Source organism: Oncorhynchus masou, chromosome 13 (assembly GCF_036934945.1).
Source record: "Oncorhynchus masou masou isolate Uvic2021 chromosome 13, UVic_Omas_1.1, whole genome shotgun sequence".
NCBI classification, from domain to species: domain Eukaryota; kingdom Metazoa; phylum Chordata; class Actinopteri; order Salmoniformes; family Salmonidae; genus Oncorhynchus; species Oncorhynchus masou.
In genome coordinates this window covers 49,994,860-50,016,431 of record NC_088224.1, presented here as the reverse complement: position 1 = coordinate 50,016,431, position 21,572 = coordinate 49,994,860, and the positions used below count along the sequence as shown (strand labels likewise).

At 40.6% G+C, this 21,572-nt stretch overlaps 1 protein-coding gene across 1 annotated transcript; it reads right to left on the bottom strand.

The window, feature by feature from the left end:
* Positions 1–1,563: 1,563 nt before the first annotated feature.
* clrn1 (clarin 1) lies at positions 1,564–20,769 on the bottom strand. The gene is made up of 3 exons (XM_064984166.1): positions 20,309–20,769; positions 4,206–4,385; positions 1,564–2,665 (listed from the first exon to the last, which is right to left on the bottom strand). The coding sequence occupies exons 1-3, from the start codon at positions 20,559–20,561 to the stop codon at positions 2,400–2,402; spliced, it is 699 nt and encodes a 232-aa protein (XP_064840238.1). The 5' UTR covers positions 20,562–20,769; the 3' UTR covers positions 1,564–2,399.
* Between the last annotated feature and the right edge of the window lie 803 nt (positions 20,770–21,572).

Here is a 21,572-nt window from a genome sequence, read left to right as displayed (position 1 = left end):
CATGATCTGTGGGAGTACCTCTGTATGATGAAGTGTCATTGCATTCAAAGCACTTGTGAATGCAACAAGAAAAATAACAAGATGTGCCTCGTCCCTTACCACGTGGAATATTTTGTAACCCAATAAAACAAGTAAACGCTATTACACTAAATTATATAACTAAAAAGATTTGTTTTGAAAACCATCAAGTCAGATAGTGTGAAATCTTTGAAAGCTGACCAGGACCTGTACAGTGTTATATTTCCACTTGAAACGTTGAAGTGTTTTGAGTTTTAGCTCCAACAATTTTCTTGGAGTTGCAACCACTTTTATTTGTCTTACCTAGTTGAATTACCATAATTAAAATGCCACTAGGCTACACTCCAAAATCTAAGTTTGTCGGATGTTTTCAGACCTCAAAGGTGGTCTTCTGTTGAGATAAGTCGACGTCCCGGGTTGTTTAGTAGCTCCAGTCACATCCCACAATCCAAAATGAATGGATTAGATAAGCACCACATACTTTTTTATGCTCATCTTTCCATTCATTTCGGGTTGAGGGGAAATGGGCATATAGCTGGTACGTGGATTCATCTTGACATTAGACTACTTGAATTATTGAATCTGTTGTTTAATGCAGAATATCTCAAAATCTGAGTAAGTAAAAATCAACCATAAAAATCTGACACCCATTTTTCATTAGATACTAAGTCAGAAAAATGACATTCACTTCATGCAGCTCAATTTTAAAGTGCAATGAAGTCAATGCATTGATTAGGCTCTATTAAGATGCAATTTAGCATTCATGAATTAAACATGGGAAACACTTGTACCCAATTGAATACAGAATAAGAAAAACTTACCTTGAGTCTCAGTGCTACTATGTAGACTTAAAACAGCTAGGCGAGGAAGGCTCTAGGACAGTCTATTTGGGCTGCTTTTGTAGAAGCTTGTTGCTGGGGAAGAGTCAAGTTGAATGAAGCCTTTGAAGGTTTTCTGTCAGAAGGCCAATGTAACCTGGTAGTTTTTATGGGCACCTGTTGCATATTCATGACCACATAACCACCACCCCCATAGATGACAACTTTGAATGGTATTTGAATCTTGTTTGGACACTATTGCACAGTTTGGCACTGATGGGAGTGGCTTCTCTTTGAATGTGCTCATGTATGTCAATGATGTTTAATGTGCTTCAATGCAACATGTTTGTGCTGTATTGCATTACACACAGAAAACAACCCTTTGCTTTCAATGTAGATGTTGTCATACAAATTTACTGTCCTATTTGTTAAATTCCCTTTTCAGTTTTAACTTAAGATTTGGTCTGTCTACTGATGTACTTTATAGTGTATGTAGATATTGCCACATTGTGGAATTAAGGGAAAGAAATAAGACATTTGTCATTTTCTGAAACTCAACTGATTTAGAATAATCTGGAACCTCATAGTTCTGATAAAAATGTATTTGTTTTTGAATATTCAGTGCCTTAGAAAGATGCTAAATAGTTAAATACAATGATATGATCGATCAATCAAAAATAGCTATACTTCAAGGAACATTTACACAGATACTGTAGGTGGACATTTATACAATTGTTCTTCCTACGACAGAGAATACATATACCTCGGACTTACACCAATAACAGCATATAAATCTACAACAAATCTAAGTAGCTCTACACATTTCATAAAATAAATGTTGTATTAGGAATGATCATCATTAAAATCATAAAAATTGGCACATCACATGATTCTGAATACATCATTTGATCAAACAATGAAGCAACATCTAAATCTGAGGAAGTAAAAACCAATATTCTGGGCTAAAGGGCTAAAGAAACTGCCCAGTTTACTTTATACAGCTGTGGTCTTGCAATACATTTAGGGGGAAAAATTGAAAGGCTACGATATCGTCAATCCATAATACACATGGTACCTATTCTGGTAAATCAATCGTGACACACTGTTGAACAGTCCACCTTCATTGATGAAGCTTTGGACTGCCAAGGGAAGGACTGCCAATGCACGTAAAAACATGATGGAGTGGAACCAACCAAGTCTCTGCTTTTCAACAGCTAAGTGAAATCCTGGCCTTTAATTGGCCCACCACCTAACGAAATACAACCAATTAACAACAGAAAGAAAAACAAGACCCAACTCACTCAAAGTTTCAAAACAGCTTCCCTAACAGAGCTGGCCAGGGACACGTCTCCAGTTGTCGTCTGAAGGACTGACAGCTTGTCACTGGATTTCGGAAAAGAAGCGGTTCAGGAGGGTCACATTTGCTTGGACCTTTCAACAGCACATGGGCACATAAAAGCTATGGCCCCAAGTCTCCCATTGAGACACGCTAATAGCTGAGGCTCAGTGTCACTATAGTGGGGGGGCCCGGCAAGCGGCCACACAAACAAACAAAAGCCCTGGTCAGTACATGAGATCTGATGCCCCGGTGTTCACGTCCGACTCTTTGGCCTCCTGGAAGGGGAACTGGATCCCGGCCACACGGATCAGCAGGATGTTAAGGCCATGAACGAGGAAGGTGAGGAAGATGAGCCAGAAGGAGTGGTCAAATTGCTCTGTGAGCGTCTTGTACACAAACGTGCTCTCGTTGAAGTTTGCGATGTGGTCGGACAGCCGGTGGAGCTTCACCTCGGAGGCAAACAGAATCATCACCAGGCAGCTGCAGAGGCCTGTTCAGACAGATGGGCAGACCCACAGGCAGACAGACAGGCAATATTACACTATTACATTTGACAACACTGGGAGTTCAAATAAGAAGTCAAAGGCAGCCTAATGATCAGTTACTGTAAACACGTTCCTATAAGGCAGAATACTACTTCCTGCCCACGCCACATTAAAAGGAAATATGCTTTATAACGCTACAGTAGTTGCAATCCCAAACAGGTTACCAAAACAATTAAGCTTTGGTCATTCACTGCTGCGAGAGATTATCACGTGACATGTTTTACATCATCGTAAATATAGGTTCACTGATCAGATGAATCCAAACTTGCATTCTAGTGAATAAAAATGTTTGTTTAGTTTTGCCCCTGAAACCTGGTAAGCGGTTTCGATTTAAAAGGCCTGCTAAAGGTAGGGTCTCAGTTATAGATAACTGAGAAATAACTCCTTTAACTCTGGTGCTGTGTTTCTTAATTGGTGCCATTATTTGGATGGGAGGTCAAGTAGCCCACTGTCCTGAGTAAATAAATGGTAGGTTACCGGATACTGGTTTTAAAACTGAAAAAGGCAAAAGGAAAGTGACGTACAGCCAACCACTCATGGCTTGGCTGTTGTGTTTGAACGTCTCTGATATGCATTTCTAACTAATGTTGAAGTGTTGAAGGACACCTTTGTTGGACCCCAATCATGTTCTCTATAGCAGTGGTTCTCAATTTGTTTTGGTTACTTTACAACAAAGTACATTTTGTTCTGTCCAGAGTACCCCTTTCATGTGCATTTTACCAGTAAGCATATGGTCTCATGAGTCTTCTCAAGTACCCTCTGTGGATAGGCCAAGTACCCCCAAGGGGTACGGCTGTCCCGTGTAGCTCAGTTGGTAGAGCATGGCGCTAGCAATGCCAGGGTTGTGGGTTTCATACCCACGGGGGACCAGTATGAAAATGTTTGCACTCAATACTATAAGTGGCTCTGGATAAGAGTGTCTGCTAAATGACTAAAATGTACTAGTACCCCTGGTTGAGAACCACTGCTCTATTGCCCCATTCATACCTGGGGCTAACATGCATCCTGATCTTGCCCACATTTTCAGAAATGAGTCTACACACTGTATCCACATCGTGACCAGAATTCCTGATCCCTTCCTGTATGCAAATTATTTGACAGCTTTTCTTAGAAAATAATATTTATTTATTTGTTTTAAGACACAATGGTGCCACCTGTCTATGATTTGAGGGCGGGAGAATGATTATTTAAATGATTTCAATGTCCAGATCCGGCTACACATATCCGTGCCTGACGACATCCGGAGGTGGTCAGGAAGATCTGATCATAATGCATCTTTTAATTGTCTACACCTGTCTGAAAATGTGGGCACAATCAGAATGTGGACAAGATCGGAACATAAGGAGACATGTTAGAACCAATAAACGTGGCTCCTGTGTAGCGTACTGCGAGCTATTTATATCTGATGATGGAATGCACGCGTGTAAGAAGGCTGTTTGCCTACCTGTGATGTGAGTTATGAAATTATGACTTTTTTGTGCTTACAGCAGACAAAGTTCCAGAGGTAGAGTCCCAGGGGTCCGTGCAGGGTCTCGTAGGGACTACCAAAGGCATTGTACATAAAGAAGCCTGTGGCCACAGAGGAGAAGAAGATGAGCACTACGCAGAAGAAGATCACAGTGACGTGAAGACTGGCTGGGATGACGTCCACCAAGTTCGGAAAAACTACAAGGAGAGGGACAATATAGAGAGGTGTGGGAATGTTCTACAATTATTAAATAGTATTTTTCCCCCCCACAACTTTCACGTGATGAAACACATGCATGCGTCTCTGTATTCTATTAGTTTAACGTGCAAGGCAGATGGAACAAACAGTCAGAGAACAAATCGTTTTTTGTTCATCTAAAAAGGCCTCACCATGATTAGCAAGCCTGCCGGTCAAGCGAAAAGATAATGTGTGTGTGCCAAATCTCATTAGTGAAAAATTGCTGATGATTCACTCCATTGTGCTTGTGTAAGATGTGTTACTGCATTTACTGCTATTTAGTGCTACTTGCTGAGTTATAAGAGACGCCCTCTTATGAATGACCAATTAACCTAGTTGAAGGCAGTTGGGTTTCCCCTGTAAGGCTAGCCTTCATCATTTTGATAACAGGTTTCTCTTCACTCCATTTACATTTCTCTTTCTTTGTTTGAGTTTGTTGTTAACACTAAATAACAATGTTCTTCTGACATTCCAAAACGTGTCAACTTCATATTCATCATATGTGAAAACGGCGGATTTCTATGAAGACCAGATTTCTGTATGTCATAACTTAAGCTTACCTGTAGTTTAGACATCACTTTTACATCATCTGTTGTAACCTTTGTTGGGATTTTAACCAACTATGAGTTGGCATAGGTTAGTAAAGTTATGTCAAAAATGTTTACTGATAATGCGCCATTTTCAAACGCATTGATGTTGGGGTAGTGCTGTAGATGAATATGAAGTTTAAAAAATATTCCTTTGAGGTATTTCTACCCCCTGCGAGGGTAGGCTATGTGCACATTTATACGTGGCCATGTCTCCGTGACCCACATTTGTGTACAGGCTTACTGTATGTGTAGCCTAGTCTAGTATCAGACGTGAATGTTCAATGCATTTTTACAGCAGCGGTATGCATCTCCGCAGCCTGTAAAACCATTATCATAAAACAGGTTGTTTGAATCCAGGATTCTGATTGGTTGATAGCAAGGAGTTATAGCACCACAATCCCGTATTCTCTGGGTAATGCCTGTTAACAGTTCCATTAGATAGTCCCATGCCACTAGGCTAACATTTGTGACCAGATTCAAGATCTAGTATTTTTCTCCTACTTGTCTCTAATCGGTTAACACGCTTCTCAGATGTTAAAGAAGCATAACTTTCCCATGTATCACCCAACTGTAGTGTATGATATAGCATTTTGATGGCTGTACTTTTATAAATGTTTGGTTTGTAACAGTTGGGGTTTGTCTGAACCTTGCCATCTGCCTCTCTGACCTGTGGAACAATGTTTCAGTTTTTATGCGATTTACACTGTGCCATGCATATAAATGTGAAGAGACTGACAGCTTCTCTGAGTCAGGTGAATTCATTCATCAGGATCATTATAAATGGATATATCTAAAGAAATGTCAATAGAAACAAAGGTAAAACAAACGAAAGTGCTCATAGTTTGCTGTCACTTCAGTTGCTTGATGTGATTGTGCATTGTGTGCTAGCTTTAGTTGGTTAGCTAGCAAAGGAGATAGCTAGCCTGCAAAGCTACATGCCAATAGGTCATGATATAGAAAATGTCACAGTAAAGTGCAGAGCGTTCGATTAGCCTGCTGCTGGGGGGAAAAGAGACCCCCCAGTTCCGCTAAAACCATTGACAACTACGTTGCATTTTAAAGGATTGTTAAACTGTTAAAGAAAAACTGCACCCAAAAACAATCTTTTAGTATTTGTTTCATTAGTCCATTGTTAACATAATCCCATTTTTTTTGCTTGTCAGCAATCAGGTTTAACACAGTTGTGGTATATTGGCCATATACCGCAAACCCGAGGTGCCTTATTGCTAAGATACTGAACAAAAATTAACACAACATGCATCAATTTCAAAACTTTTATTGAGTTACAGTTCACATAAGGAAATCAGTCAATTGCAAAAAATGAATTAGGCTCTAATCTACGGATTTTACGATTGGGAATACAGATGCATCTATTGGTCACAAATACAGTGCCTTGCGAAAGTATTCGCCCCCCTTGAACTTTGCGACCTTTTGCCACATTTCAGGCTTCAAACATAAAGATATAAAACTGTATTTTTTTGTGAAGAATCAACAACAAGTGGGACACAATCATGAAGTGGAACGACATTTATTGGATATTTCAAACTTTTTTAACAAATCAAAAACTGAAAAATTGGGCGTGCAAAATTATTCAGCCCCCTTAAGTTAATACTTTGTAGCGCCACCTTTTGCTGCGATTACAGCTGTAAGTCGCTTGGGGTATGTCTCTATCAGTTTTGCACATCGAGAGACTGACATTTTTTCCCATTCCTCCTTGCAAAACAGCTCGAGCTCAGTGAGGTTGGATGGAGAGCATTTGTGAACAGCAGTTTTCAGTTCTTTACACAGATTCTCGATTGGATTCAGGTCTGGACTTTGACTTGGCCATTCTAACACCTGGATATGTTTATTTTTGAACCATTCCATTGTAGATTTTGCTTTATGTTTTGGATCATTGTCTTGTTGGAAGACAAATCTCCAGGTCTTTTGCAGACTCCATCAGGTTTTCTTCCAGAATGGTCCTGTATTTGGCTCCATCCATCTTCCCATCAATTTTAACCATCGTCCCTGCTGAAGAACAGCAGGCCCAAACCATGATGCTGCCACCAACATGTTTGACAGTGGGTATGGTGTGTTCAGGGTGATGAGCTGTGTTGCTTTTACGCCAAACATAACGTTTTGCATTGTTGCCAAAAAGTTCAATTTTGTTTTCATCTGACCAGAGCACCTTCTTCCACATGTTTGGTGTGTCTCCCAGGTGGCTTGTGGCAAACTTTAAACAACACTTTTTATGGATATCTTTAAGAAATGGCTTTCTTCTTGCCACTCTTCCATAAAGGCCAGATTTGTGCAATATACGACTGATTGTTGTCCTATGGACAGAGTCTCCCACCTCAGCTGTAGATCTCTGCAGTTCATCCAGAGTGATCATGGGCCTCTTGGCTGCATCTCTGATCAGTCTTCTCCTTGTATGAGCTGAAAGTTTAGAGGGACGGCCAGGTCTTGGTAGATTTGAAGTGGTCTGATACTCCTTCCATTTCAATATTATCGCTTGCACAGTGCTCCTTGGGATGTTTAAAGCTTGGGAAATCTTTTTGTATCCAAATCCGGCTTTAAACTTCTTCACAATAGTATCTCGGACCTGCCTGGTGTGTTCCTTGTTCTTCGTGATGCTCTCTGCGCTTTTAACGGACCTCTGAGACTATCACAGTGCAGGTGCATTTATACGGAGACTTGATTACACACAGGTGGATTGTATTTATCATCATTAGTCATTTAGGTCAACATTGGATCATTCAGAGATCCTCACTGAACTTCTGGAGAGAGTTTGCTGCACTGAAAGTAAAGGGGCTGAATAATTTTGCACGCCCAATTTTTCAGTTTTTGATTTGTTAAAAAGTTTGAAATATCCAATAAATGTCGTTCCACTTCATGATTGTGTCCCACTTGTTGTTGATTCTTCACAAAAAAATACAGTTTTATATCTTTATGTTTGAAGCCTGAAATGTGGCAAAAGGTCGCAAAGTTCAAGGGGGCCGAATACTTTCGCAAGGCACTGTACCGTGAAAAAAGTTTGGGGCGTAGATCAGAAAAACAGTTAGTATCTGGTGTGACCACCATTTACCTCATGCAGCGCGACACATCTCCTTCACATAGAGTTGATCAGGCTGTCTAATGTGCCCTGTGGAATGTTGTCCCACTCTTCTTCAATGGCTGTGCAAAGTTGCTGGATATTGGTGGGAACATGCTGTCGTACACGTCAATCCAGAGCATCCCAAACAGGATCAATGGGTGACTTGTCTGATGAGCATGCAGGTCATAGAAGAACAGACATTTTCAGCTTCCAGGAATTGTGTACAGATCCTTGAGACATGGGGCTGTGCATTATCATGCTGAAACATGAGGTGATGGTGGCGGATGAATGGCACGACAATGGGCCTCAGGATCTCGTCACGGTATCTCTGTGCATTCAAACTGCCATCGATTAAATGCAAATGTTTTCATTGTCCGTAGTTTATGCCTGCCCATACCATAATCCCAACACCACGGGGCACTCTGTTCATAACGTTGACATCAGCAAACAAACGTTGACATCAGCAAACAGCTCACCCACATGACGTCATACACAGTCTGTGGTTGTGAGGCCCGTAGGACGTACTGTCAAACTCTCTGAAATGACATTGGAGGTGGCTTACGGTAGAGAAATGAACATTCAATTCTCTGTCAACAGTTCTGCTGGACATTCCTGCAGTCAGCATGCCAATTGCATGCTCTCCCTCAAAGTTTCTGGGATCTTTAATTTCAGCTCATGAAAGATGGGACCAACACTTTACATGTTGCGTTTATATTTTAGTTCGGTGTATAAACTGATTACCAAGGTAATTAGAGCTATACAAATAAATGTTTTGTCTTACCCGTGGTATACAGTCTGATATACCACGGCTGTCAGCCAATCAGCATTCATGGCTCGAACCACACAGTTTATAATGTCTTCTGGGGCAACAAGTAATGACAGAAGAGTATCTAATTATAGACAAGTTGACAAACAAATAGCCTACCAAAATGTCAGAAATAAACAGAAACATATCTAAACTAGGCTTTAAAACAATCCTGAACCCCCAGTCAAAAATCTGATCCGCCATCTCTGCCTCGGGCCCAGAGTTGAATTTTTAAATTAAGACATATATTAACATTGCTTCTCGCGTAATGTGTTCATCATTATGTGACTTAACAGTTTATTGCAACTTATGCAATGCGGTTGCAATACGTGTGATTAAAATTGGTGCTGCGACTTTAGCTAAAGTTCATAGATTTCATGTTAATATTACCAGACATTTTATATAATATTTTTTACATTTATTTTCAGATTAAGGAAGTACAAGGCAGGACAGCAGACACCGGATACTGCACAGCCAAGTGTGGCAGCATTTGCACAGAAAATTCATCATCCAAATTCTTGTGCTCTTTCTTCAGAGTTACCACTCACAGTAAAACCCAAATAGAAATGAGCTGGAGTCCTTCCTCCTAGACTGCAGGCGGTACACTGGGCGGAATAGTGCAGAGAAAATAGCTAGCTATGGCTTTGATGAAATCACAGATGAATATCGCATCACAAACAAAGTATCCTATTATCACAGATAACACATCAAATATGAAATGTGCATTCAAAGTAAAGCTGCCACAGCAGGAGGAGCACAGTAAAGACTGATGCCAGTGAAGACAGGAACCTGGACGATGAACACCTATGAGAGGATGTATCATGGGATGAGGTGAACATCAACCTCCGGAGATCCAGACGGTGACTCTCCCGTTTTGCTCACTACCTACTGCTAGTGATACATGATGGGATGAAAGAAGTCAAGATCATTTCATTAGCCATTGCCAAGACATCAAGGTTCACAACAATACACACAAATCTAAAGGCTAAATAATGGAATTAAATATTAGTACGAGCAATGTCAGATTGACATTGACTAAAATACAGTCAAATAGAATACAGTATATAAACACAGCAAAAAAAGAAACATCCTCTCACTGTCAAATGCATTTATTTTCAGCAAACTTAACATGTGTAAATATTTGTATGAACATAAGACTCAACAACTGAGGCATAAATTGAACAAGTTCCACAGACATGTGACTAAAATAAATGGAATAATGTGTCTGTGAACAGGGGGGGGGGGGTCAAAATCAAAAGTAACAGTCAGTATCTGGTGTGGCCACCAGCTGCATTAAGTACTGCAGTGCATCTCCTCCTCATGGAAAGCACCCGATTTGCCGTTTCTTGCTGTGAGATGTTACCCCACTCTTCCACCAAGGCACCTGACAGTTCCCGGACATCTCTGGGGGGAATGTCCCTAGCCCTCACCCTCCGATCCAACAGTTCCCAGACGTGCTCAATGGGATTGAGATCCGGGCTCTTCGCTGGCCATGGCAGAACACTGACATTCCTGTCTTGCAGGAAATCACGCACAGAACGGGCAGTATAGATGGTGACATTGTCATGCTGGAGGGTCATGTCAGGATGAGCCTGCAGGAAGGGTACCACATGAGGGAGGAGGATGTCTTCCCTGTAATGCACAACGTTGAGATTGCCTGCAATGACAACAAGCTCAGTCCGATGATGCTGTGACACACCGCCCCAGACCATGACGGACCCTCCACCTCCAAATCAACCCTGCTCCAGAGTACAGGCCTCGGTGTAACGCTCATTCCTTTGACGATAAACGCAAATCCGACCATCACCCCTTGTGAGACAAAACCGCGACTCATCAGTGAAGAGCACTTTTTGCCAGTCCTGTCTGGTCCAGCGACAGTGGGTTTGTGCCCATAGGCAACGTTGTTGCCGGTGATGTCTAGTGAGGACCTGCCTTACAACAGGCCTACAAGCCCTCAGTCCAGCCTCTCTCAGCCTATTGCGGACAGTCTGAGCACTGATGGATTGTGCGTTCCTGGTGTAACTCAGGCAGTTGTTGTTGCCATCCTGTACCTGTTCCACAGGTGTGATGTTCGGATGTACTGATCCTGTACAGGTGTTGTTACACGTGGTCTGCCACTGCAAGGACGATCAGCTGTTTGTCCTGTCTCCTGTCCTGAATAGAACTACAGCTCACTCTGCTTCCACTCGCTCTGGAAGATACTTATTTGAAGATAGATTAGCCAACCGTCTCGATGGTTCTCAGTGGTGATAAGAGTAGTAGTATATGTTGTTTTGAAGAATAGTAGAATGGTCCCACTTAAATTCGCTATTCTAGATACTTTTCTTAGGACAGCTAATCAGCCGTACCAGTGATTGTCCGGGAGGTGATTTTATTCTCTACCTCGTGCTGAGATTTCAGAGTTCAAACCACTTTGGATGTGAGCCGCAGCTACAATGTCTCTCTGGTCTGATATGTACATTTTTAACCCCTGATTTTATACAGTTATTCAATTAGGGGCAGTTTGTGAGGCTCTGACTTCACTCAAGGGGGCGGTGACTACTCACTTGTTATCGAAACAATTTCCTCTTATAGTTTCTAAGATCACATCCTTCTCTTAACAAAAACACTAATAATTTTTCATACACAACATAGAGAATTGAGACTTCGTACCTGTAGTGTATATACACTTTTCAAGTTACAGTATTTCCTTTAACATTTTTAATGCATCACAAAATAACAACCGAAAGGACATCAATTTCTTTAGATCGTCTGAACATTCCCCACATTCTGTTAGAAATATTTTTCCAGTATTCACTTTAGAACATGTTAGAGTTTCAGCGGGAAAACCTATGTGAACAAAGGCACATTCCTGTGTGAATTTTGAGCGGGAAATAGCTGAAAGTTCCAATCCATGATTTACAACAGTCAACTCCCCACCAGCTCCCCTCTCTGCGGGGGAGAGGGGGTCTGGCCGAAGTCAAATGATATTTAATAAAACAAAAGTTATTGTGAACTCTACAATGTTACCACTCCGAGAATGAGAACGGTAAAAATAGACCTAATTAATACATGCATACATTAACCTAAATTAATGCAACCAAATTTACTACTGGTGACATACTGTATGTAATGGGGAATTGATACAAAAATAAAAAATCTAAGGACAAACTATAATAAACACAATAAAACAATAAAACTATGAATGTGCAAGAATTTGGCGGGAGGCAGCTCAGTGCATTCTGAAGGACTGAGCACATTCTGGAGAGACACCATTATCTTCACCACACACCCCTCCCCTTCTTCTCGCAACATTTCAAATTGTACTCAAGACACATTATCGTCACACGTATTTTAAATGCATTGCTTTTTCACTAACAGCTGCAAATTGCGGGCTTCCCAGCTAGTCATATAGGCCATGCTTGGGATTTGAAACAATCCACAGCTTTGAAAGAAACTAAATGGTCCTCGGTCTTGCTTGTCTTGTATTACTTTACTCATTTCTGTATAGACAGGAGTAATTATAACATTTTGACAAATGTATTTCCATTTACTTTAGGCTGCAGTGACTACTGAATCTTGTCCTATGCTTCGGTTACTACCCAGTGTGCAAACTCTGGCTGAAAATGTATTTTTATGACATCTTATTCTGGTCGCAAACTGGTTTAAAAGGGAAGGTTTTTTTAAAACATATTTTTACTGACCAGAATATGAAATTTTTCTGACCACCATTACACCAGTTGGTCATAACTGTGACCTCTATCTGACCAGCTGGTCATGATTCTGACCACTATATTATGTAGCCTACTGGTCATTGTTAAGACCTCATCATAACATGGTACTAGTTCAAGAATTTTGTAGGCTGTGATTGTAAATAAGAATTTGATCTTAATTGACTTGCCTAATTACATTTTTTTTTAAAGAATGGACTACCTGACTACAGTGTATTACCTACACTCTTAGAATAAAGGGACCCAAAAGGGGTCTTCGGCAGTCCCCATAGGAAAGGCCTTTTTGGTTCAACGTATAACCATTTTGGTTTCCATGTAGAATCTTCTGTAGAACAGGTCCTACATAGAACCCAAAAGAGTTCTACCTGAAACAAAAACAGTTCTACTTGAAACCAAAAAGGGTTCTTCAAAGGGTTTTCCTATGGAAACTGCCCGAATAACCCTTTTAGGTTCCAGATAGCACCCTTAGAAAAAAAGTGTGGTAAAACGTATTGCAGAGGATAAAGTTGGATATTGAAAACATTGCTCGTTACATTTCTAATTGTTTCCATAGTCACCAATTAAAGTTAATCTGTAACATATTCTTACATTTAAAATAGATCAAGCAATGTAAAAAAACTAAACGACATACATCTGCACACAGAAATTGTTTCATCATTCAACCACAGACATTACATGCAAAAAAAGACTGGGACAGACTATACAAATGCCCATTGTTTTATTTGATTAATAATTCATTAGTGGTGTGATGGGGTAGATCCTCATCAAGTACCTCTGAGCACAGAAAGAGATCTGGAGCATGGTGACCCTCTTGAAGAGTCGTTTGATGGGTCAGATCTGCAGTGAAGAGAATCAGCGTATTACCAACTTGAGATTTTAAAAGCAAACTAGAAAATCATTAATTGAAGAATATTTGTGGACTCAGCTAGCTAAAATTATTTCCATGGTACTAGTTGAATCATTTTGTGGCAGTAAAAAAGAGAAATTAAAAGCAACAAATTAAGTAAAAAAGGCAATATTATCTTGTTCAAAAGTTTGTCTGTCTTATCACTCCTGCAACAAACATTGTTAGAAATGGGTGTAATCCGCAAATCGCTTCCTCTTCTCTGCAACTGCACACGTGTGTGAGTTTGAGTGAGTGACAGGGATAATGAGCAAGAGAGAAAGGGGAGAAACTGTACATGACTCATCAACTTTACATGAATCAGGACAAGGGTTTCGCACCTGAAATAAAAAAGGCCAGTTAAAAATAGGATTTTTTTTTTGCTTTACCAAATGATATTAGAAGCGGTGCTATTTCCATTGGATCTAATTACACTACACTCTTAGACATTTTCTTCCCCAAAAGGGTTCTTCAGCTGTCACCATGTAAAAGCCTCTGTGGAAAGGGTTCTACATGGAACCCAAAATACTTTTACCTGGAACCAAAGGGTTCTATCTGGAACCAGAAAGGGTTTTCATATGGGGACATACTATTAACCTTTTTAGGTTCTAGGTAAGATCAGGCAATAATGGGCAGCTGAATAGCATGTCTCTTGAGGAATCCAGTCTCAGTGAGACCTGATGCAATGAAAAAAAGATAATGACCATCAGCATAGCAAGTACAAATCTAGCTCTTACAAAGCTGGTTAGTAGGAATCAATACACACGGAATGTTAGAGTATCAAACTGAAAAAAAAACTTTTGCACACAACTTACTGTCATGGATTTATGGAAGAGTGGTTCTGCTCTCTTCCTTCCCTGGCGATGTGGCAGAATAGGTCACTGGTAACTGAGTGTGTGGCCAAGCACCCCTGTAGAGGCCATGCATCAGGTCATTGACATGTTTCAGGAACTGTAAATACAGATGAATCATGGTTAACACAAAGTTAGACTTAGACTAGCAAGTACATTGACTATGTTGCCCCTCAGCAATCTGGCAGTTAGGCAGACAGGTGGCGAGAGATAGCCTGTGTTTTGCTGTCTATTTACATTTCTTACTCAGCATTACACTTACTCAGCATTACATTTCTATACTCATTCCCTTTTTTCCTTCCTCCATCCAAGCTAGAAGATTCCTGCAAAAAATGAGAATCAAGAATTGAAAAAGGCAGTTGAGAGGTGTAACTTCAGAATGAGTGTTGAGGGGGAGCAGGGATAGGCAAAATGTTTTGTATTGTCCAATAGAAATACAAGGAACTCTGATGAATCAAGAAATTCTTCACATATTCATATTGGGGGTACACGCTTCAAGAATTAGGATAGTTTACTGTCTCACACATGCATGCACACAATGTTTCCTATATGTACCAATATTTTCTGTAAATTATTGTCATTATAATCATCGTCAAATCTCACACAGAACATCGAACACACACACATAGCTAGCAGGACAATGTTGACATGACAATGTTTTTAAGTTATTGTGATCATCATCTCACACACAGAACACACACATTTGCTATCATTAACTAAACCGATATCAAAATGTTGACTAGCTAGAACCAACACATACAAAAGGTAAACATTTTAACTTACCATGTCTATGGAGGATTAGCCAGAGAGCTAATGTTAAATAGCTAGCAAATGTTTCCTTGAAATTCTTCTCCCCAACAAACTGCCACTTTACTTACAAAAGTCAAACAAGAATGCAGGAGAACAGGGACTACCATTTAGCAGTCAAATGTAAAAAAAATGTGTAAATTTACAGAAACTGTCTATGTTTTCCAGCTGTGTCTGTTCCAACTGCCATATGGAATTTTGACCAATGAGCTGGAGAAGGCTGCCTTCATGCAGATTGATTGCTGCTCATGAAGCACAGATTCCAATCGAAGTTTTAGCTGGAAAGGATATGCCTACCTCCTAAATTTAATCCCAGCCCCCGTCCCTGTAGGAGGCCGTCATTGTAAATAGGAATTTGTTCTTAATTAACTGACTTGCCTAGTTAAATAAAAGGTTCAATTATAAAAAATGTAGCCAATGAAATTAAATACAATTACCAGACACATTATGTTAATTGCTTGAAAGCTTTAAGGAAATGTATAACAGTCATTTTCAGGGTGCAATTCAGGTGCAATAATTCAACTAATGCAATAAAAATAGGGTTTGTAAATCCTGATGGATTGTATAAACTCAGCAAAAAAGAAATGTCCCTTTTTCAGGACCCTGTCTTTCAAAGATAATTCGTAAAAATCCAAATAACTTCACAGATCTTCATTGCAAAGGGTTTAAACACTGTTTCCCATGCTTGCTCAATGAACCATAAACAATTAATGAACATGCACCTGTGGAACGGTCGTTAAGACACTAACAGACGGCAGGCAATTAAGGTCACAGTTACAAAAACTTAGCACACTAAAGAGGTCTTTCTACTGACTCTGAAAAAAAGCAAAAGAAAGATGCCCAGGGTCCCTGCTCATCTGCGTGAATGTGCCTTAGGCATTCTGCAAGGAGGCATGAGGACTGCAGATGTGGCCAGGGAAATAAATTGCAATGTCCATACTGCGAGAAGCCTAAGACAGCGCTACAGGGAGACAGGACAGACAGCTGATCGTCCTCGCAGTGGCAGACCACGTGTAGACACACCTGCACAGGATCGGTACATCCAAACATCACACCTGCGGGACAGGTACAGGATGGTTACAACAACTGCCCGAGTTACACCAGGAACGCACAATCCCCCCATCAGTGCTCAGACTGTCTGCAATAGGCTGAGAGAGACTGGACTGAGGGCTCGTAGGCCTGTTGTAAGGCAGATCCTCACCAGACATCACCGGCAACAACGTCGCCTATGGGCACAAACCCACCGTTGCTGGACCAGACAGTACTGGCAAAAAGTGGTCTTCGCTGGCGAGTCGCGGTTTGGTCTCACCAGGGATGGTGAGTTTATCGTCAAAGGAATGAGCATTACACCGAGGCCTGTACTCTGAAGCGGGATCGATTTGGAGGTGGAGGGTCCGTCATGGTCTGGGGCGGTGTGTCACAGCATCATCGGACTGAGCTTCTTGTCATTGCAGGCAATCACAATGCTGTGCGTTACAGGGAAGACATCCTCCTCCCTCATGTGGTACCCTTCCTGCAGGCTTACCCTGACATGACCCTCCAGCATGACAATGTCACCAGCCATACTGCGCGTTCTGTGTGATTTCCTGCAAGACAGGAATGTCAGTGTTCTGCCATGGCCAGCAAAGTGCCCGGATCTCAATCCCATTGAGCACGTCTGGGACCTGTTGGATCGGAGGGTGAGGGCTAGGGCCATTCCCCTCAGGAATGTCCGGGTGCCTTGGTGGAAGAGTGGGGTAACATCTCACAGCAAGAACATGCAAATCTGGTGCAGTCCATGAGGAGGAGATGCACTGCAGTACTTAATGCAGCTGGTGGCCACAACAGATACTGACTGGTACTTTTGATTTTGACCCCCTCTTTGTTCAGGGACACATTATTCCATTTCTGTTAGTCACATGTCTGTGGAACTTGTTCAGTTTATGTCTCAGTTGTTGAATCTTGTTATGATCATACAAATATTTACACATGTTAAGTTTGCTGTAAATAAATGCAGTTAACAGTGAGAGGACTTTTTTGCTGAGTTTAGTAGGATAGTGGTGGTTGCATCACTGCCTGGTATGTCAACTGCTCGGCCTCTGACCGCAAGGCACTACAGAGGGTAGTGCGTACGGCCCAATAAATCACTGGGGCCAGGCTTCCTGCCATCCAGGACCTCTATACCAGGTGGTGTCAGAGGAAGGCCCTAAAAATTGTCAAAGACTCCAGCCACCCTAGTTATAGACTGTTATCTCTGCTACCACAAGGCAAGCGGTACCGGAGTGCCAAACCTAGGTCCAAAAGGCTTCTTAACAGCTTGTACCCCCAAGCCATAAGACTCCTCAACAGCTAATCAAATGGCTACCAGGACTATTTGCATTAATCCCCCCCCTTTCTCTTTTAAGCTGCTGCTACTCTCTGTTTATTAACCATGCAATGTCACTTTAATAACTCTACCTACATGTACATACTACCTCAATTACCTCAACTAACTGGTGCCCCCGCACATTGACCCCCTGCATATAGCCTCGCTATTGTTATTTTACTGCTGCTCTTTAATTATTTGTTACTTTTATTTTTTTACTTAGCAGGTATTTTTCTTAAAACTGCATTGTTAAGGGCTTGTAAGTAAGGTCTGTAAGGTCTACACCTGTTGTATTCGCCACATGTGACAAATACAATTTGATTTGAAATAAAAGACTATGGTGGAAAATTGCAAGATGATGTTATAATGCTGTTATTGCATCCAATGGTTCTTGTATGCAACATAATAAGGGCTTGTTAGAACACTCATCTGTGTGTGTTCTACTGAGGATGGGCCTCTGGGAGATAACACTGACAGGAGATTTATGGTGTCTTTTGGGTGATAAAACCTAAAGAGACCGCATTCCAGAGCTTGAGTTAATGTTTCTGTTCTATATGGTACCAGGTAGAGATGACCCCAGGGCCAGACCCTGGTCTGTTGACACAGCAGATACTGTCTGCTGTGAATTATAAGTATCTTTCATACAAATCTTAACCTTGTGACCTATTCTATATATCTGTTGTTTGTCATGTAGGTTGAAAGGGGTGTATCTTGGCTATAAAAATACCTTTGTACTTTTGTCTTGGGCTCTCAACGAATCATCTGAGCATGAATCATCGACCAGCCATCATTATAGTAGAGCACTCAATCGATTCACTTTATGTGTGTGTTGTATTGACTTGCTCCCTTATTAATAAGTGATTCAAGATTTAGTTTAAGTATAACTCTGACTTGTGTGATAGGTTTGACTCTCCTCAATTGATAAAGGAATTAACCACCATAAGACATAGGTGGCCTACATGTTATTTGTTAAATTCTGAAAACAAATTTAGTTAGTCGTAATAGAACGTCAAAACAGCATTCAGTGGAACAGAAGAAAATGTGCAGCAATAAAACAGTGCAATTAGTTAACACAAACAAACAATTACCATTAGAAGCCACACAGCAAGCCACCGGATAATCTTCATTTAAAAGACATAATGTAATTGTACTGCAGTTTCACTGCATTTTAACAACAGTGCATTTTTGTAAGGGTATCCTGTATTATTGTGCATGTTAATCTTACATGCTGGTAGCGTAGAACAATTGTTATGGAAGTGAATGTGTACTTTTCAATTCAGTGGACTGAAACTATAAAAAACACTGTATGTGAAAGCAAACACATTTATAGTGTTGGGAACTGACTTTTAAACTTGAAAATATGAAATATCCTTATTCATGTCACCGAAAGGGTGTTTTGGTGTGCACGCATCCGACACAACACAATGCCACAGATGTCTCAGGTTTTATCGTACATGCTGGTAGCCTAGAAAAAATGTTATGGAAGTGAATGTGCACTTTTCAATTGGGTGGACTGCAACTACGAAAAAATATAGCCTGTAGTAAAAGCAAAAGCATTTATAACATCGGAGATTCTCTAAATTAGGGACTACCTCTGATAACTATAGGATTCATAAATTTGAGCTTTTAATGACCTAGCAAATTCGATGACTTGGAGGTGAAATATATCACATTTCTCTGTTTTTAAAAAAGAAGGTATTTCATCACATGACGAATTAAAACCTCAAATGGACCTATTCCTGAAAAAGTCAATCGGACCGGATAACCTCAGCCGAGTACCTTTAGCCGGAGGCCAGAGTAATATGATTCTGCCAGACTCGGGAAGAGCTCGGTCTGCATGAAGCCCCCTGAGCCCCAGTCCCCTAGTACTCAAATGGAATGGGTCTTAGTCAAGTGTGTTGACTGCACAGGAGCCCATTGAGAGTAGAAGGGCTCATTATAATGGCCAGAACAGAGCAAATGGAATGGCATCAAACACCTGGAAACCATGTACTTGATACCATTCCACTAATTCTGCTCCAGTCATTAAGACGAACCCATTTCCCCCAATTAAGGTCCACTAACCTCCTGTGGTTGACTGGGTACAGTATGCCAGAGACCCTAACCCCTTTGGTGAGTTCTGCCAGCTGTTGTTTGCCAAATGTGCTAAACTGAATCATGAAAACCCTGCTGAAAAAAAGAACATTACTCAAATTGTTATAATTGTAATGGTTCTAGTCTTATATATAATGGGTGCATGGCCACAAAGACTATGCACATGTTTATATAGATTGGTTTCTATTAATTGAGTAGCATTTAGAAATGTTTTTTGGTTAAACTCCACACCAGTTATCAACCAAAATAAGACGTATTTTGCAAGATGTCAAAAAGACATCATATAGAAAACGTATTAATCTGGTCATATAATGTCCAGACCGGGTTTCAACCAGTAAAATACGTTTTTATCACGTCGTATGCCCAATGGGTAATTACATTATGTGTATTGTATTGTATTGGTAACTGCAAATACTTTATTATAAAATGTGACTTTTTTTCAAACACCCAATAATTAGGCTATATTTTGTGCCAATGCTACCAAGATAATTTATGCTGAACATTCCATTTAATTTAGTAAAATGGATCCTAACGTCACAGGGATAGGACTTAAAACAGGGTGTAGGCTAGTAATTTGAATTATTAATGTAGTGGGTGACTGCTCGTCTCATTGTTTACTTTTCATAATAGATGCGCAAATGAGAATACCTTTTCAACCCAGCAGTAATATTTAAATGCACCGGTTTTCACAAACTTTTCATGCAATTCACAGGGTCTTCTACTCACATGAAAATCTGAAGGGTCTTCCACCAAGTCCGCATTGCTTCACTCTCTGTCCGTGAAAAAGTCCATAGTTAACCCTACCGACAAATTTATCCAGCTCTTGTCCTGTGGCATTTACAAGTTGCGCCCCGGTTGTACACAACACAGTCCCCTGGACCCAAAACTGCGTCCCCATCGCGGCGGCAATAATGAGGACGCACCCGAAACTCAACACTCCGGCAACAGAGAATATAATTTTCTTTTGACAACTTGGCATGGTGAGTGTGAAGTGTGGAAAAATAATTAGTCTGACCAGTCCATGTTGTTCAATTCATCTCCAGTTGGTAGCCAACTCCCAAATAATCCAAAACCAAGTTGCTAATTATCTGTGTTAGGATATTATGACAAGTGTCATTGAAATAGCTAAATGTGTATACCGTAGTGATGCTGTTCTAAAATGGCCGTTGCATATTCAATTACATTGATAGTCTTTCCCCCTTGCTCATTATCTCCAAGTAACCAAGGTTTTACATTTGGGAGAGTGCTTCTCGCTATCGTCGAGAATTTTTTTGCACAATGACTTCTCAAAACCCGCCCACAAGGCCTGAACTTGCCCACACATTTCTTTTTCGCAGCAAAATGAGTTTCCAAATTTTTCCATAACTTCAGAGGGAATGAAGGATTTATATTGACTTAATCTGTTGATGTATAGCCCTGTTTGTACAAGATTCGTTTTACTGGGGGAGGTCGGGTAATGTAAATATGTCCACGAGCACAAAACACCACATCTGTAATTTTAATCTCGTCCGATTCTGCCTTGTCAGTAATTGTTACATGTTTACAACAATTCAACCCAGAGGCGCAACTTTGGTTTTAGAAGTTGCGGGGACATAATAAATATATTTAAGTCTATATATATTATTTTTCCACATTTTTTTAACGTGACGGCTTTATTCTAAAATGTATTAAATAAATAAAAATCCTCATCAGTCTACACACAATAACCCATAATGACAAAGTGATGACAGGTATAAACATTTTTATAAATATATACAAAAAATACCTTATTTACATATTCAGCCCCTTTACTTTGAAGCACAATTGAGCTCCGGTGCATCTGTAACAGTATAACTTTAGACCATCCCCTCGCCCATACCCGGGCGCGAACAAGGGACCCTCTGCACACATCAACAACAGTCACCCATGAAGCATCGTTACCCATCGCTCCACAAATGCCACGGCCTTTGCAGAGCAAGGGGAACCACTACTTCAAGGTCTCAGAGCAAGT

Excerpts from the sequence above, each read along its gene's own strand:
- clrn1 (XM_064984166.1), bottom strand. The coding sequence starts at position 20,561 with ATGCCAAGTTGTCAAAAGAAAATTATATTCTCTGTTGCCGGAGTGTTG. Across the intron at positions 4,386-20,308 it reads AAGACCCTTCAGATTTTCAT|TTTTTCCGAACTTGGTGGAC; the intron begins GTGAGTAGAAGA and ends CTCTCCTTGTAG. Across the intron at positions 2,666-4,205 it reads CCTCTGGAACTTTGTCTGCT|GCCTCTGCAGCTGCCTGGTG; the intron begins GTAAGCACAAAA and ends CTGTCTGAACAG.